Source organism: Streptopelia decaocto (assembly GCF_964273445.1).
Source record: "Streptopelia decaocto genome assembly, chromosome: 5".
Taxonomy (NCBI): domain Eukaryota; kingdom Metazoa; phylum Chordata; class Aves; order Columbiformes; family Columbidae; genus Streptopelia; species Streptopelia decaocto.
Genome location: NC_138659.1, coordinates 64,315,711 through 64,334,563, shown reverse-complemented (window position 1 = coordinate 64,334,563; position 18,853 = coordinate 64,315,711). Strand labels below are relative to the sequence as shown.

The window sequence follows — 18,853 nt, the reverse complement described above, 5'->3', positions numbered from 1 at the left end:
TCTCCAAAATCATGCTGTTTCTAATTAAATCAGTATCTTTCAAAATCTTGTTTTTTCCAAGCAAATTTTAGTTACATATTTTAATGTTATGTTTGTAGAAAAACAAGGAATTATAGCATGCTGTAAAGAGAAAAAGATTTCTCACATTTAAGTGAGGATTATAGCTGGTACTGAATTTCAAATTCAGTGTAGTTCACAATACTAAGGAAGCACCTCGGTAACACTACAAGGTTCACACAAAAAGCCACTGAACAGATTCCAGCGCACAACAAACTGATGATTAGCTGTACTGATTACCAAGCCCCTGATAAGCACTACTTTTCACGTTAACAAATTGTATCGGCTGTGTGACACTGAACCATACTTCACACAGCTGTAATTTCTGCCGTGGTTTTCTCATTCAGAAAAACAGTCAGGAAAATGTAAAATACACTTCATTTACCCATTACTGACAACAGCAGTGTGACCAAATCTGTTGACATCTCGATGTAGATTAGGTTTTGGTAAAATCTTCCATTCATCACAAGCTGGAAGACAAAACAAAAGCATATGAAAACATTTATAAAATAATTCATAACATTTATAAAATAGTTTTATTCACATATAGGACCAATGCATGCCCAAAAATCTCTCCTCTTTCTCAATTTCTGCCTTCTGTCACTATAATTGTTAACATTGTATTGTAATAAAATTCATATATTATTAAAAGACTTCATCTCTCACAATTGTTCTTTTGTTATTTCCTCTACTTAAATAGAATGGTGAAAGTACATACAGGCCAGGGAGATTTCCTTGAAAGAGTTTCAATGGAAGACATCACAGTACTGGGGCACCAATTAATGATTATTAGGATCACAGGCTTCAGATGAAGTTTATGATCACAGGCTCCAGACAAAGGTAGGAGTAGTATTACATGTAAAAGTTGTGTATCCCCTAGCATAACACTGTTATTTGATGTCTCTAAGGTGTTTGAATTATATTAGAAATTCAGACTAAAAGCAGTATTATTTAATGGACAATAAGTGATCAACAATCCTGAATTTCTATTTCAAGAAAATATTGCCATTTTAAAATATCTAAAAAGCAAGCATTTTAGTGACACAACTGAACAGCAAAATCTTGCTGTTATACCCTGAAATCAAGTCCTTGCTGCTGTAAGTCATTGAACATTAAGAGAAACAGCACGTTTGGGCTCGTATGCCTTTGATGGTGAAGGAAACTATTTTTTAAAACCCACACTAAACTTTCATCTGATCTTGAAAAGTGTTGCATGTTATTTGTTGTATGTTTACAAACATACATACAAATCCATAGTGTCTCCTATACTTTGAAATTTATTTTAGAAAAAGAGGGATTTAATGCCAAAGGAAAACCATAAAACCATAATAAAGGCCTGTTTTGAGATAAGAAACCCCTGAGGGCTGGAGATATAATAATTCCTTTCTTGCTGACGGTGTTTGTCAAACTGGCAGGTCTTTTCAATAAAGTACAAGAAAAAAAGGGGGAAGGAAGCACGTTACAAATAGCCTTCTCTCTTATCTCCTCCCAGCCTTCTCAGTGACTACTGAACAGAGCTTTGTGCAAGAATAATACTTCTGCTCACCTTTAAATTCCTTATCTGAGTTTCTCTGTACAGATTGGTTAATACAAAATACAGACAATTAACCAACTGATTTTTGGTAAAGACTCCAATAGGCTTCATCCCTTCCTGTTATCTTCAGAATTCTTTTAAATATTTCCAAGTACTCAAATTTCCAGACTTACTGTACAGTTTCAAGAAGAAAGTAACAAGCAGCCAACACAGTATGAATTTCAACATTGCTAATTGATACTACAGCCTTGTACGCATTTTATTAGCTGGATGAAGTCTAATAATGAAGGTAAGCTCTAAGTAGTAAAGAATAACGTACTTTTCTCTGTAAAATGTCATGTACTCTTGAAGTATTATACAGATAGTAAGTGGAAGTTATACTGGTTGTACTTACTGTATTCTCTCTATGTACCTAGGTACAATACATAGCACATAGAAGCATATACTGCTTTTAATAGATGCAGTTACTAAGCAGATGAAGGAGTGATACTGCTCATTCCAAACTAATTAGCAGAATTTTTAGTCACTGAAAAGCACAAGTAGGAATACAGGGACTTTTTGTTGTGTTAGTCAGGCTTCAACTTCAAGATCAAGTTCTACTGCGTTATAAGAAAGAGATCCATAGTCCTCCCTGGTGTTGATTCAATGTGGTCACCAGATGATACAGAATTGTCTCAGACTGAATTCACCAGCCATACAAATTATTTACATGATGAAACACACCACAAAAATGCACAGGATTTGATGTGATCCAGTTGATGGTGGCAGAGAAAAAACCCAGGTGAACTTCGAATAGGGCAGCGCACTCCAGGGTCCCCCTTCCAACAGGACAGGCCTCGGCACGCTGTACTTTGTCCAGTCATCCATATCCTTCTCATCTACACCCAACTGGTAATATTGCATTAGTGGTATCAGAGAACATGACCAATGCATTTTATAGAAAAGTTCTTAAGGTTGCAACGGTAAGGAAAATGTCACAGAACTTGAACTTGGATGGGAGTTCAGGCTGTCTACAAGGGACATAAAGACACGCCCTGAGAATACGCTATGGCTCAGATTACTAAAAATACAACCAGTTACAGCAATACAATGGCATTATAATAGCATATCCATGATTTTATAGAAAAATAAGGCCACATTTCTAATCAACATAGTCACATGAGTAAAATACTCCAATATAGATTTGCTTTAAAATATTTAAGATCAGATTTAACAAAATGTGACCGAAGGAAATACAAGGGAAATATAACATCCTAGCTCTATCCTCTTAGTCCTGCAAGTCTTTTTATGAGTGACTTTTGCTTTTCAGACATACAGTTGAAGATATCATTAAAAATCTGTTTAGGAGCAAAAAGCAGTATAAAGTTTGCATTTGCCACTCACATCTGATTTTGAACAATGTACTTCTTAAATGTTAGGGCAAAACTGGAGCAGACAAGTTAACACATTCCGTTAAATTCATGTCTGAATGTAGTTAACAAAAGAGTTTTGAAAATTATACACGTTGAGTATCCAAATACATCCTATTTAAATTTTACTTATGAGAACCACACATCTACAAGCTGTTTTAAAGGTGATCACTCTCCCCTTTCTTCCTGTGATTTATTAAATGTACTATAGACATCTCAATTATTTTCAATAACTAAAAAAGACTCAGAATGACCCTGAAAGTCTTGACAACTCACTCCCAAATCTAAAAAAATTTGTAAAAAATGTAAGAGAACATCAACCGACTGAAATATTTCCATTGCAGAAAACACTCTAGAAACTCAGATGAAAAACTGTAAGCATTGAACCAAAGAGAAGCTGATTTATACCTCCTCTTCACTTTCCTCCCCCTCTCTGCAATGCCCAATACTGCACTCAAGACTGAACAGAAGCACCATGTCCACTCAGAACTTGCAGGTGGAACCTCTCAAAGTGATACTCTCACCATTTCCTTTAAAGAATGAAAGGGTTCATGCTTCCAAAATATGATAAAGGAAAATAATACTTATTTTATATAGCTTAATAGCAGTTACAGTAACAATCCAAGATGTAGGGGAAACAGGTCAATTTCCTACCCTACGGGATTTAAACCTACAGCTGTCATCTCTAAGGAAAACGCCCTGACTGTTCAAGCCAGGTAACTCTCCACTACTCCAAGTTAATGTTGTTCCACTGAACAGAGGGGGAAAACCAAAATAGCAATAGGGAGCAAAAGTTGTTAGGACACACTCTCTAAACAGACCAACCACTGTTCAATACATCCAGGATCACATTTGTAATTCTGCACTGGCAGGAAGGCCTAGTGACAAACTCTTGCTACATTTGGAGCTAACCTTTACGAAAAGATATATGAGACTGCATACTTTAGAATTGAGAAATAATTTTCTAAGGTAAACATAAAGTATTTTAATATATTTGAAATGGCAATGTATTGGTTTCTGCTCACGCACACACTCTGTAACACCCACAGCCTTACATACTATGTAGAATCCAGTGTCACATTATACTTGTATGTTCTCTATACATATCTCTAATAACTACTCAGTTTTATTCTGGTAAAAGAAGAAACGCTGGTTCACAAAGTACAGACACACATGATACTCCTGTCCAGTTCTCTTTTTTCTGTGACTCTGGACAACTAAACACCATAATCAACTAAAATACCAAGAAAGTTAGGTATGACCAAAAACTTATTTTCCAATTCAATCCAGACTGCATAAATATTTTTCTTTATTCAGATAATAAAAATCTCATCCTCATGAAAACATAAAAGAAAGCTGTTTTAAATAGCATGAATTTAAGATATAGATCTAACATCTATAGCAGAGTCTATATACATAACAGTGACTCCCTAAGCAATATTAAAAAAAACAACCTTGGGCTTTACTAGTAAATGGAGCAATTAGTACCTTGTATTATTATGGTTTTGCTCTTCTAATAGTACAGTGATATGGAGGTAATTGCTACTACAGACTGAATCAGAATTACATTTATGACTTAAGTGCTCAGGAATGCATAAAACTTAATCTATCACAGCCACTGCTTTACATTTTCTTCGTGATAGCAGATTGATAATCCATTTGTTACTCCAGAAGGAGGGAGAATTGTAAAAAATAGATGGTTTTGCAATGAAAAAGAACAAATCTTGACATTTAAACTCATTCATTTTGTTGGTGACAAAGACTAGAGTTGAAACAACTTATTTTACAAGCAATTTATGAGTAACCAATTTATTTTATTACAAAATACAAGCAATATGTTTGATTACAAGCAAAACAAAAGTTTTGTCTCATAAGATAATCTTGAAGTTTTTTTTCCAAACAGGGAAGTTTTTAAGCTTTGTTTGAATACCCTAGAAGAGACTTAACATTTCACATTCAATATTGTCTTTCGTAAGCAATTCAATTTGTATATTATTTAATCCATATTAATAATAAATTGAAACCCAGACAGTAACAAGTCTTATAAAAAGAAACATTACAAACTATACCATTATCTTAAATGTGTGAGTTACTACACTTCTTCCATAGATACAGAAAATTGTGAAATATAACTACCACTATGAAGCATGCAAGCAGCATTCCAATTATTTCAGATTTTCGGCTTTTGTAGAGGATCCCTGTCAGTCATTCTGTGCACATTCCCAGGGTATCCAGATACCTTAGCAATTGGCACACGTGAAACAGAAGGACAGAGACCAAATACTTCATACACTGAAACTACAGGAACTGCCTTAGGCATATATAAATATATTTACAAACATTAACATTTGGACAGAAATTAAAATCAATATCCTTATTCTTAGTAAAAGTCTTTTGTTTCTTTGTTTTTTGGGGTTTTTGTTTGTTTGGGTTGGGTTGGGTTTTTGTTTGTTTGTTTTTAATACTAGTCAGAGTAGTTAGAGTCTCTGATTCTCCGTTTTAAATGCTGATACGGTATGTCCAGTTAATCAATGTTTAGCTGCCAAGTTTGTGCCCAAATACTCAAAATATAATCTAAACTAAGGGGGGAGGGGGCATGTAGAGCTCCTGGATCATGGTTTCACAAAATAAAAAGAAGAAAAGGTCAGATTAATGCCAAACTAATAGTTCAAAAATCCATCCTAAAGTTTTACAATACAGCTCTGAAATTTTTAATCTACACTTGGGCTGAAAACATGCGTACTTGCATGCATTTGTTTATACACATATACATAAATATTTCTCTCACACTGTGTAGGCAGTGGTGAGACACAAGGCCAACAGTAACAGTAACTGACTTGTGTGATTTTGCTCCTGAAGGACAAAAAGCAGACTGAACTAATGTCAAACTTTGTACCAAGAAGAAAACATAAGCAAAACATCCATACTGATGTGTGTCACACTTCTCCTCTAGTTCTATTACATGTTTATTTAAACTAATGTCTGCAGGATCTGAGCACTTTGTAGAATTTTAAGTCAGTGGTGATAAGCAGTTATTCTATACTACAAAGTAGTGCTAAGGAACTGGAAGAACTCAGGGTACAGCTCCTAACATATAGTTCCTCAGTTACACAGCACTGACTAAGAAAAAGATAGTGTCTTATTTTGAAAGATAAATCCCTTTTAATTAATTACAATTATGTAACCAGATTTTCAGACATGCACATCCCAGTTTGCATATTAACTGTCATTATTTTGTATGATGACTGTACACAAACTGTCCTTTGCGTATATAACTTCCTGATTTCCAAAGAGCCATCACAAAGCACAAATTTGCAGAAGCACTGCATATATGTTTTTGCTATATACACCTACCCAAAATCTTTTTCTAAGTGAGAAAACTGCTACAAGTATCTTTCAAAATGCTATAATGGAAGAATTTAATAAAGCACCTAGTTTGAACACCAACAGTAACACCTGTAGCAGGCAGGATCTCACCAGCTGAGGCCCCTCAGCTTCTTTCTATGTACTGAACAGGTAACTACGGCACTTTGGTGAGCAGCAGATAAAGAAATACCACAACCAACATTGGTTAGAAAACCACAGGTCAACTGGAGCATCTGAGCCCAATGGCAACCCTGTCCCCATTGCCAAGGTTCCTCTTCCAGCGTAACGTAAGCAGCCACAGCATGGTCAGAAAATACCTCACCTCTATGAGGACAACCATTTGTGGATCTTCAAGGAGTTACCAGAGCAACCTGGCAGCAAGTCTGGTGGTAAAACATCAGAGGTTTCTAATATATCAGAGGTCTCTAAAGCTCACTTTATGCAGCAGGTTTTTCAGATGTTTACTGCTATTTACGTAAACACACCAAACAATATGAAACTGTGAAAATTAGGGCATTGTAATGGTTTTTATAACATCTCCAGACCTCCAAGTCTTCAGCTTTAACACATTCAGATGCAGTAAGCTTTTCAAATAACTGAGCTGAGCTCTTGGATAACAACACTCATGTCTAACTGGCTCAAACTTACGCATGTAGACTAGTTCAGTACCTGGACAGCAAATATCGATTCCAGAAAAAGAAGAAGAAAAAAAGCAGCTCTATCCTGTCTTGGTAAAATTAATTGCTCTCTGGAGATCCTCATCTCCCTACATTGACTAGAGAAGGAGTTTGGCTTACCAGACTGTATTAGAAGCCAACCTCTTCGACAGCTAAACTTAACTGAGATTAAACCTCCCAAATAGTTATTCCACATTAATATGAAAAACAGTCAGTGTTTTCATGGATAATAAAAAGCTGAAGCAATCTATCCATAAAACTATGCCACATATACTAAGAGATATAATCAGAACTACTCTATAGCCCGACTTGAATGTAAATAGTATAGGCTCTATCTCTAGGATTCAGCTGGTTTCCAGAAAGCACCCATTTTTTACAAGAAAGACCATAACACTCCATCATTTGCAAGGTATCTAGGAAACATACTGATGGAATCATATATTTTGTCTTCCAAGCATTGTTCAAAAACTCATGATACAAGGTAAGTAAAATTCTAAAATGTATCTATTCCATAATTATCTATTTCTTAGTAAAATAAGCACTTACTATTATCTGAAAAACTATATCGGTATCTAATGTGTGCTGTGAGACTTTTTAATTCTGCAACACAAATAACAGAGAAAATTAAGTTTGTATTAAATCAATCTTCATAGATTTAATTTTTTTTAAAAGAGTAATTACTACATCTGTTTCTTTTGTACTTCAGTGATTTGATAAACATGGAGGATGTGACTTGCAAGAAAATACAAATACTGTACTAAAAATCATAATCAACTAGAAGAACTAAAATATTGTTCCACCTTAAGAAAACAACAGCAACAACACAGCATACAACATTTTTATGAAATAGGACAAAAAACTCTTGGTGTGTGAAAGTCAGAAAGTTACACTTAATCAGATCTTGGGACTTATACTATTGATTTTCAAGTGCACATTCTACAAATAAATGTAGAACAATAAGTAATATTATCCTCTAAAATGAAGAGGGAGCTCTGTTTCATTAAAAATTAAAACCAGACGTAAACTGAAATGAGAATAAAATCGATCGCTCACACCACCAGTTGCCTACGAGCAGCTACAGAACGTGTAATGCAGGGATACAGTCAATTGCACACTTGGTGATACTGGCAGGAACTAAACACATATATGGTTCCATGTACTCAATTTAACGATTATTTTCACATGAAAGCAAACATATTGTCTTGGTATCTATACAGAAAGCCATAAAGAGCCATCAGCTAGTCCTATAAAAATGATCATGTCTCACTCTCTTCTAGCTGATAAACAGTTCCAAGACAGTTCCCGGCACTATCCCCAAGCTTTTCACAACAGGATTGTGCACAAGTCCATTTCCCAGACTATTCCGATAACATTTCCGAATTTTTAGCTCCCAGGACAAGGGGCTGTGCTTTTTGGCCCAAATATGACCTGTGTGTTTATATTTGTAGCCTATGCATAAAATATGGTCATGAAAAAGTTAGGGAAGGGGAAAAAACTATTTATGGGAAGAACAGCAGTGGCAATAAACAAGACAGGAAACAGATTATGGACTCATTAAATTCGCTTAAATTTACAGCTTTCACAATCCTATAGGGAGGCTTTTCCATAACTGCACAGCTCTAATGGTTGAAACTATTCTACGGACTGAAAACTTACACCCATCTAGTCTTGTCACAATACTGTGTTTACCTTAAGCAGCTTCCCTCCAAAGTGTATTCTTATCATATATTTATAAACAACAATCTTTTCTGCTCTCAAGCACTCTCTAGCAAAACTAAATATACCACATCCTTTTATCATCTCCCAAAGGCTCCTCATGCTTCAAGTCAGCCTTAATACCACTTACTCTGTTTGAGTTTGTCTTTCCTAAATCTGTGTTGCCAAAATTCTACAAAAATATCCAGGGCCTTGAGAACGGCTTCAATGCTTTCTTTTCTTCTTATCATTAGGACTGCATAGGCAACTTCTACAGCCACATGCCACTCCTGACTTGGGCACACCAGCCACTCTCATTTCCATCAACATGCCTTCAGTTTGCAGGAGGAAATTTGTATTTCCTAAGGGTATGACTTGCACCCTGTTCCATTAAACATTATCTCATGTCAGCTGTCATTTCCAATCATCTCAGTCTCCCTGAATGACAGCCCAACCTCCTCCCAGCTGCTTGTCACTCAAGTTTCGTGGGGTTCTTTTGTTACTGTTTGCTTCTACCTTTGAACTCCTGTAACTGGGAATGAATTCTGTATTTTGACATTTGTAGTGCATACTAGCAAGTTTTGGTGCTTCTGAAGTAAATATTTTTTATGCACCATCCTCCTGAGATTTCTGTCCCATGAAACTAAACACAACTAGCTCAAACATTTTCATTGTGATGTTGTCCATGGAAACAGAGTTTATCCTTAACATGACGGTGCAGAAGTACTCCATAGTCTATTATTGCCCCGATTCATTTAATGTAGTTATCCCATTAGTCTATATAGGGGGGGAGCACACCCCAGAATTTTCCTCCCACTCAGCAAGGCTGCTCATGGTAGACTGTGGGTGGGGTATGGCTCCATGCGGAACAGATACACACTGGGGCGGTTATCCTGATCAAGTCATGTCTTTCAGCCTCCAAGGCAGGAACCTTCTAAATAACATTCTAATCCAAAATGCACGGGAAGAGGCAGGAGGAGGGGAAGAAACCTGTCAGAGCAAAATTTCCAGCAAAATCCATACATCTCTGTCATCAGCCTCAACCTGTGCCTGTTGGCTACAACCAGCTGCCTACCACAAGCAGTTTCCAAGAGGTTCTTCCCTATCACTCTGCTTCATGTGCTGTAGAGTTCCTGCATTTTCAAATTGCTCTTCACCTTGTGGCAGCTGCAGCTTTCAGAGTTTCCTGAGCATCACCCCCTACCACCCCAGCCTCGTGTCTCCGTGCTGCCAACCCTGACCTCACCACCCCACTGTGGTGAGCTGAGCAATACCTCCAATTCCAAACCTTTTCAGGAAACTCTCAAGGATTATTTGCGGAAAAATATTTTGGTTTGTGTTTTAGGTTTTCTGTGTGGGTTTCTGTGTTGTTTGTTTTCAAATTTCAGCATCATATTTTATTAGTACTACATATATATTCAATATGAAAAATAAATCAACATTTGGTGGTAATAAGCACTAGGGTCTCTGTTCAGTACATTTTCATAACACCAAAATGCAATTCTTTTGTTAACATATCCAGTATTGATATTCTAAGACAGTATCATGCACATTTTTATAAACTGATCATTTCAACTACTGTGCTTTGTCCCACAAACCAAAAACTTAAGACTATTATGGAACAAAAGCCTGCTTTTAATTTACAATATAAATTATACATAACTTCAAGGTGTTTGGAATCAAGACTTTAAAGGACCACATTAGCTGGACTTGAGAAAGCCATATGGTGATATTTAAAACTCCAATGAGAAAAATACAATACATACCTATATCATATGCAAGAAAGTCAGCAGAGAAGCACTTTGCACCATTACTCAGGGAAGTATCATTATGAGTGTTTCCACCAAAAACAAGGATAGCTCCATTGATTAAAACAGCTGAATGAAGATATCTTGCAAAGCCACTCTCTTTCAAAATAGTCCTGCAAAATATAAGAATTAATACATACTAACATGTGAAAAACTACATATGTGCATCAAGACAACGTATAGATTAATACAATACAAAATTCAAGGAAAACACTACACTAAAGCTATTACTCAGTAAATATGATGAAATGTATTCTGATGTTTCTAAGATTATTAATTTTCTCATGTTACAATAAGTATATTTATCACTCATTTAAAATGCCATGCTTTTTCCTAATTAATAAAAAGTCTGTCAAATAATTCACAGAAATAAATTACATCATGTTTACATTCTTCAGAAATGATTAATGATATGGTAAATTTTACCCAAAACTGAATGAAAACCCATTCATAGTATTAATTTCTATTCTTGTCTATCCTTAGCCAAGTTGTTTATTTTCAATCAAGAAATCCAATAAAGAATTCTTTAGAAGAGTAAAATAAGTTTTAGACCATCCCAAGTACTGGAAAAGGAGACAACTTTATTATTATTATTATTATTATTATTATTATTATTATTATTATTATTATTATTATTATTAAGTGAACACAGAGCTGGAAAATAACTGGTAGAAGTTGTTTGAGGTATGATAAAGAACACTTGCACTGCTTCATAAATATATTCAGGCTGGCAAACTCAAACATATAGAATTTCAGTACCAAAAAAAACAAAATAGTCCCCTCACATTGAGTCTTTGATGTCTCCTCATTTATTTCAGCCTGTCTGTGCAGTTTGCTTTGTGCCAGACCGACACCACCGGCCCAAGAGTAGCCAAGAGCTTTCAACAGCACAGTTTAAAAGTGACAGGTGGGGCTGAGTACAACAGAACACAAACTTGATTCAAGCACAGCAGATAAATCTTAGCAAGGGAGAGAGTAACAATTTGTGGGTTTTGCCAGCTTCAATTAGGTAAGTAGACCAGCTTGTGAAGAGCTGATTATTACTTACATTCCCCTAATAACCTTTTATTTGCCTAAGTAATCCAGCAGTTTTCAAGTTTAAGCTCTCACTTTCACTGGTGTTACTGCACACTGCTCACACCTGCAATTAAACTGTTTTGTAATTTATTTCTTGTAACAAACATACTGACTTTATGATCTCTTCTTCTGATGTCTCTGTTGAATTGCACTGATAACATTTGTTCAAGATTTTCACATCATCACTGGGTTTGGGTAAGCTGAGAGGAAGGCATTAAACCTAAGTTCTCCTACTGTCATTTAAATAGATTCCCCCCTATCCTTAGAAGGAATGTCAAAGGAAATACCAAAGATTAAATGCAAGTAAATGAGATTTTATTTTTTTTTTAATTGCTTAAAAATATGGTAATTCCCTCAAGCCACCAGCATACCACCAGTGTGCTTCTGGTTTTAACCCCTTTTTTTTGTTCTCTTAAGTGACTTGCATTTTTGTTGTGTATTTCTGCTTAATTTACACTGAAAACAGAGCACCATGTAAGTGTAGTTTTCTAACCAGGAAGTAGCTCCATACAGAATACATACGGTATCTATCTAGAACGACATGATATTTGGGTTCTACTTATCAGGTAGCAACATACGAAATGAAGAGTGACAAGTAAACAGAAATAGACATTATTTTCAACAGTTATTTTCAACTAGTAATGGAGGAATATTGCTGCTATGAGTTGAAAGAATTATAATATACTAAGAACAAGTTGTCCTTATCATTTGGACTACAGATTTCTTTCTGTCTTTTGCTTTACCAGTTTTCTACAGCTCCAACCTCCTAATTTACATTAACTGCTATACACTAGGCTCTGTCTTGATTATCCTGCCTTGCAGCTGTCTGCAAATAGTTGTCTTGATCACTAAAGGCCTAAAGAGCTGTAGACTGTTCACAGAAAACTAAGGACTCTCTCCTCTCCACAATGAGCAACCCTCACATTTTTCCTTTGGGCTACTCACTTTTCCACTTGTCAACCATGTGTATTGCCCCAGAGCTGAGCCACATGTTGTACAGGGTTAGTTTTTCCTCTCATTTTTGCACATTGCATGCCAAGTTTCATCCTTCCTGACAAGAGTAAATTTTCCCCAAGATTCAGCAGAAGTGGAAACATAATACTGATCAGGTCTGCTAATTTGTCCATGATTTTCACTGTTCATTAGCATCACTGATGAGAGCAATCTTCAGAACTCTCCAACACATACCCACCCCATGCAAATTATGTGAGAGTCTCAGCACACTTTACATTTAATTCATTATTTATGCACAGATACGCATATCTGCAAACATCAGTCCATGTTAACTATACCGATGCCAAGTGCTGCATACAGCAGCACAATATTATAATGGTAACAGAAATACCCAGGAGCCGGCAGGTGCTTCCATTTTCAGGCCATTATCTAAGCCCAGCATCACATTGCCCACAGTAGCCAGCTGCAGCGATATGCAAGTAGTGCAAAGCAATGCTGGTATCACACACACTGTAGTACTCCATCATGTATCAGAAATAATGTTCACACTAGGAATTAAGATATCACCCCCTCACATTCCAAGAAACATAAAGCTTCTGCCTAATTGATATGAAGAAATGAAAACCCACGTCCCACTGAATAAAACAAGTCATCAGCTTTGTATGCCAAGACTTAGTGACAGGTATGAACCTCAGCCAGATGAGGCAGAGAAACAGAGCGAGCACGTGCGAGAGAAAAACAGAGAGTGAGGGACAAGCAAATGCAAGTGTGAAAAAAGCCACAGACATGGGTGTAAGAAAGCCATCGTGATCCCAGCTTTTCCTCATACCCCATCCTAGTTCGTAGCACACTCGGGCTCAGTTGCCTCATTGAGTGCTTTGGATACTGATTATGTCACAGATACAGTAAAAAAGGAATTTTTACTACATGTCATTATCCCATCCTCAGCCAGGTTTCGGTCCCATAGTACAACTCATTTCCAGTGTAACTCTCACAAAATGAGTAAAAGAATTAAGTTCTCTACAAGCTAGAGAGAATGCCACACTAGTACAGAGTTGATAGAAGCATTCATTATTAGTTTTTATATGTATAATGAATAAAAATTTTCCAATAATTATTACATGGTTAAACAGACCTTTAAAGGACACAATATCACTCTTTTCCAAGAGCAAAGTAGAATAAGAGAGCATTTAAATCCCAGCAATTTAAAAATAAATTTAAAGGGACAAAAAATTCTTGTAATAATGTTTCCAATAACCGTGCTTTAGTGGCATTCAAAATCAAGAACCTCCATGAAATCAAACCCATATGTTTCCAAGATCTGAGAGTACGTGTTGTGTGCTTAAAGTTAAGCCACTAGTGCTCAACACAAATATTTAATTGCAAGAATAAAATGTGCTGAGAAGTACTTCTTGGTCTGAATTCATCTCTAAGGTAAGAAAAACACTTAAGATCAATTTCTATACATAACAGATATGAAGCATTCATAAGCTACAATAAACTTGAGGGACAAGGAAAATATTAATAACTAAGAATATCAATAACTAATGATCCCTAAACAATACTAGGAATTTTCTCTTATTTGTGATAGTTTTGTAACAAATAAACTTCCACAGTTCTTAGATTTCTCTCCTTATCTATATAACAGCTACCTGAGCATGCATCAGCAGTGTATTCATGCCCTGTGGAAACAGTACACGTGTACTACATCTGCATGGTGGTTGTCTGACCTCAAGAACCTTTTCTTAATTGTAGAACACATGCAAAACTTCCTCCCTGCCATTCCTTCAATGTGTATCTCCATTAATCCCCTGACTAAAATCTAATCCCTCACCACAGTTCTTCCATTTTGTTGCAGAGAATGTGCTGTTCTGCAACGTGCAAAGGATATGGAGGCATCTACGTGACTTTTCTAGAACCTTACTCTATGTTTATGTTTTCTTTTTCAGTAACAAAAAATTGTTTCCTACATTATAAACCCCGCTTACCATGTCCGAGTATTAACTTCATATCTGTAAAGATCATCCACCAATCCATACTTATTGCCAGGTAACGCTTTGTATCCACCATGGACATAAACAGATTTTGTCAGTTCATCATAGACACTCGTATGGCCATATCCACCTTGCACAATTGCTCCTTTTGTTTCTGGTACTAGCCAAGAATTAGACCCTGGAACAGATGTACAAAACATATAGGTTGAAGGCTTACTATTACCAACACAAAATACTAGTAGTTTTAAATATATAAATTCATTTTTACTGTAATTATAAATACAACAATAAGAAGATACTTGCTTTAAGAAGTAATTTTATACCAACGACTCAAAATACCTGCAATTGGATAATGTTATTAGACTATTATTTGCTATTGTAAATTAAATCACAAATACATGACTCTTACAGGTATCAGGCAGTATCTTACACTCTCCAATGTGAGTTCATTACACACAAACAAACAAAAAAAAGCCCAGACCTTTTGGAAAATATGAAACTACGAGTTACAATTAATTCTATCTTCTGTCCCATGAGAGCGGGCTGATGAGAATTCAGAGCTCCAGCTACTTCAGCTGCATGAGGAATCCCTGTGCCCAGCCATGGGGAAACTGTCTGGAGAAGTCTGGCTCAAATTGAACTGCTGCGAGTAGTCAGAAGCTTAATGTAAGGTAACTCAAAAGTACATGTGGATACAGACAGACACTTTGCTAGTAAAATGAAAAATTATAAGGCTAAAATCAGTTTCCAATGACTGTTTCTTAGTTATTTAACTGCAAATGTACCTAGTCAGTTGCTCAAAACCCCACAGCAAGATAATTTGATTGCAGCTTATTAAACCGACATTTAAATCCACATTTCACATCACATCATTAATGACTGCAAGAAGACACCAAATAAAACCCTTCACAACAGCTGTTATGACCAAAGAATAAAACACAACTGGAAATATTTTACAATAGAAATACAATAGACAGAGAGGTTAAGTTAATTCTTGTTGCTTGTGGCCCTGAAATGTCTTCCCCACACCCCACCACTCCATCATCCCATATGATGACAAAAGTCACAAGAAGAGCAAGGCAGGAGGTATTTCCTGCAGAAGCCAGCCCATTCAGAAGAGCCTACGATGTTCTACAGCCAGTTCTACAGATGGGAAATGGAAGAAATTATTCACTAACAGCCTCTTGAAGATTATGTCAGAAGAACAGAAAATGTGGACAAGGACTTCCAGAATAGAACTGTCTCATAATTCTGAACTTAAACTAGCTATCCTCGTGAAGTTATTTATCAACATCTAGCACACATCATACACCTTGCTTCATACAAAAGTTAGTTTAAACGTCATTTCAGTTTTTATCTGTTATGTGGCTATTTTGAGATTACCTCTTTTTCCTATGGATTCTTCTCTTCAGTGAAAAGACTCGTGACTTTCCATTATTACCGTCGCTATTCTACTTTCATTAAATGGTTTTCAGGCACTGCATCTATGAACTAGTCACATTTTTTTCAGTAACAAGTCCTTAGAGCAAGTTATGAAGTATAGATTAAATTTTAATGCTTGTGCTGATTTTTTGTGTATACGAATATTTGTGTAATACACTATCTCTGACACTGTATATTTACATTATTTATAGGTAGTGTAATGTAACTAGTATTTTATTCCAATCTCTACATTGGATATTATTAAGCTATTAAGAACTGCAACTCTGAACACCAACATCAAATTTGTACCAATAATACTGTATTTTACATACATATTACCTTGCTAACAAATAGATTTACTTGACAAAATTTATGTAAGAGGGTTGGCGAGGAGTCAACCGGCAGATACCTATCACCAAAACCATCCTCATTTTTTCATTTAAATAGTGATCAGTCCTAAAGATCAATATATATGCTTTTCAGAGAAAAATTACTCTTTTTCCACATAAATTTACACAATGGTGTTGATCATATGCATAATAGAATATTTTGCATTTATATCTCACTGGTTCATGTAGCATTTAGAACACTGTCACAGTAAAATTGTATATTGCATAGCTTTAGATGGGTTGGGCAGGAATATGAATAGCTCTTCTTTCTTGCATAATAAAAATCATGTGCATTGGATAACTACTTAAATGTGAGATTCATTACATCTATCTGAAATAAAAGTCAAAAGTGGCATTACAGGTTCTCCTTCTATTTCCCTTTCTAAAATTTAGCTGAGCTGCCTGAATTTTGAATATTGAAATGTATATATGCAGTTTTGACTTTTTCATGCTTCTTCAGCATCTTAAACATTGCATCATTCAGACAAAAAATACACTTCTGTCTGAATTTAAAGACAATATGCATATCCAATATGCATATGATCTGCCTTTAAAAAAAATCATTGATATAGATCTTCACCCATTTTTTTAAACAGAAACCCATTTTTTAATTGAAGGTATTTACATAACTTCTCATAATCAGAGATCACACTCTTTCTATCAACAGTACTCGATCGACCAAACCAGTCACGTGAAACTCCTCAAAGCCATCTGCTGCTAATCCAAACAAATCTGTCTTCTAAAAAAAATTAATAAAAAATACCATAGAAGACTTACCCAGAAGTTTCTTAATATAGAAGGAGCTTTTATATACCTCAGCTGAAACAAAACACCATTATTATATTCACCTTGAGACTCACACTGAGATTCTTAGAAGGTTTATGAGGTACTGCTAACCTAAAGGGAAATAAATTTCCCTGGGGAGTAACCCAGAAAAGCTTTATGGTTCAAGTTAGTAAAATCAGTCACATAATTCCCATACCAGGATTTATTGGTTCCTCAAAAGTCGTAAGTCTAGGTATAGCGATAAAGGACAATAGGAAGCCCTGTTTACTGCAACAACCACCATACCTTAGGAGTATAAATTAATTCCTCTGCTTTTGTATGGCGAAAATCTGCCTGCAAATCATGTCTGATTTTTCCAGAATTTATTTGACATTGACAGAAATTACTTTCTTCACTAATCAGAAAATGCCAGAGAAGTGTTCAGATCATGCATGCATTTGATTCGCATGTTTTGTTATTAAGAACTACGTACCTAGGTGAAAAGCTAGGGAATCCACAAATAACTAAATCTTCTTCAGATGTTGCTTGACACAGACCCCATGGAAATCAGGGTCACAGTAACTAAAGAAGGCCTTCCACATTTCAAGTTCATTAACAGGACTGGATCACTAGACGTTTCAATTCATATGAACAAAAGGGTAAGTTGCCTCTTTCTTTCAGTAGGCTTCCAGGTATTTAGGTAATTTAGTCATTAGGACTAAAAGCCATGGCTGATAACATTTAGAAAGAATAAAGCAGTAAAATTTTAAATGATAGGACAATGTATGTTTTAAAAGCAAGCAGAGAGAGAGAAAATTGGACTCTAATTTTTCTTTCCATAATGTCAGAAGCCTTTTTATAACAAGTTTTCTTTCCTTCTCAGGTGGGTTCACAGCAATATGTCCATCACTTCGCTGCCAGGCTGGACAGGACTCTGAGCAACCTGATCTGGGTGAAGATGTCCCTGCTCATGGCAGGGGTGGCACTGGATGAGCTTTGAAAGTCCCTTCCAATTCAAACTATTCTATGATTGTATGTCTTTTAAGTTTGAATTCTGAGCTACTGAAGTCCCAAAACAGCTAGTCATTCTTAGGTGAACCCACTATCTGGAACATTATGGTTAAAAATGATCCTACAGCTGCAAAACTGTAGATAAATGATACAGCTGATACAGAATTCAGGAAAATTTGCCACAAAATTAATTTAACTCATAGGGAAGGGGAAGGAGGGAGATGAAATGAGGTAAAATGAAACATGAGAATTATCCACAGCAAAAATGGTTCAGTTACAGCATATAGACCATGTTTCACAAAGCACCGTATGTGTCAATAATCCTTTGTCATGTGAGTAGACTCAATGAAATCAATGGGCGTCCAAAGAAATACCCTATTTTGTTACAGTGTACTTTATATTTGATGCAAGTAAAGCATGTTTTGTCTAATAAACTACACTCATCACTAGAATGTGATAAAATTAACTCAGAAAGGAGACAAAAACTTGAGAATAATTCAGACCCATAATAACTACCAAAGAAAGAAGTGTTTTCTCCTGTTCTAAGCTTATCATCATCGTATGAAAGGTGTTTTTTTCTTTATTTGTTTTATATAAGCTTAGTTATAGTCTGTTTTATTAATCATCCACAAACATAGCTTTAATATTAAAGAGAATTAAAACAGGAACAAGTTGTACTTTTCAACCTTAAAGCC

At 35.7% G+C, this 18,853-nt stretch overlaps 1 protein-coding gene across 3 annotated transcripts in view; it reads right to left on the bottom strand.

Annotated features, from left to right (window-relative positions):
• Window positions 1-18,853, bottom strand: part of ATRNL1 (attractin like 1) — a 488,525-nt gene that overhangs the window by 392,446 nt on the left and 77,226 nt on the right. For 2 of the 3 annotated variants that reach the window (XM_082052467.1, XM_082052469.1), the window contains 4 exons: window positions 14,566-14,749; window positions 10,505-10,659; window positions 7,590-7,643; window positions 443-527 (listed from right to left, as the gene is read on the bottom strand). In XM_082052467.1, the coding sequence (XP_081908593.1) occupies window positions 443-527; window positions 7,590-7,643; window positions 10,505-10,659; window positions 14,566-14,749 (478 nt within the window). The remainder of the gene's footprint in view (window positions 1-442; window positions 528-7,589; window positions 7,644-10,504; window positions 10,660-14,565; window positions 14,750-18,853) is intronic. The other variant, XM_082052468.1, reaches the window with a different exon arrangement.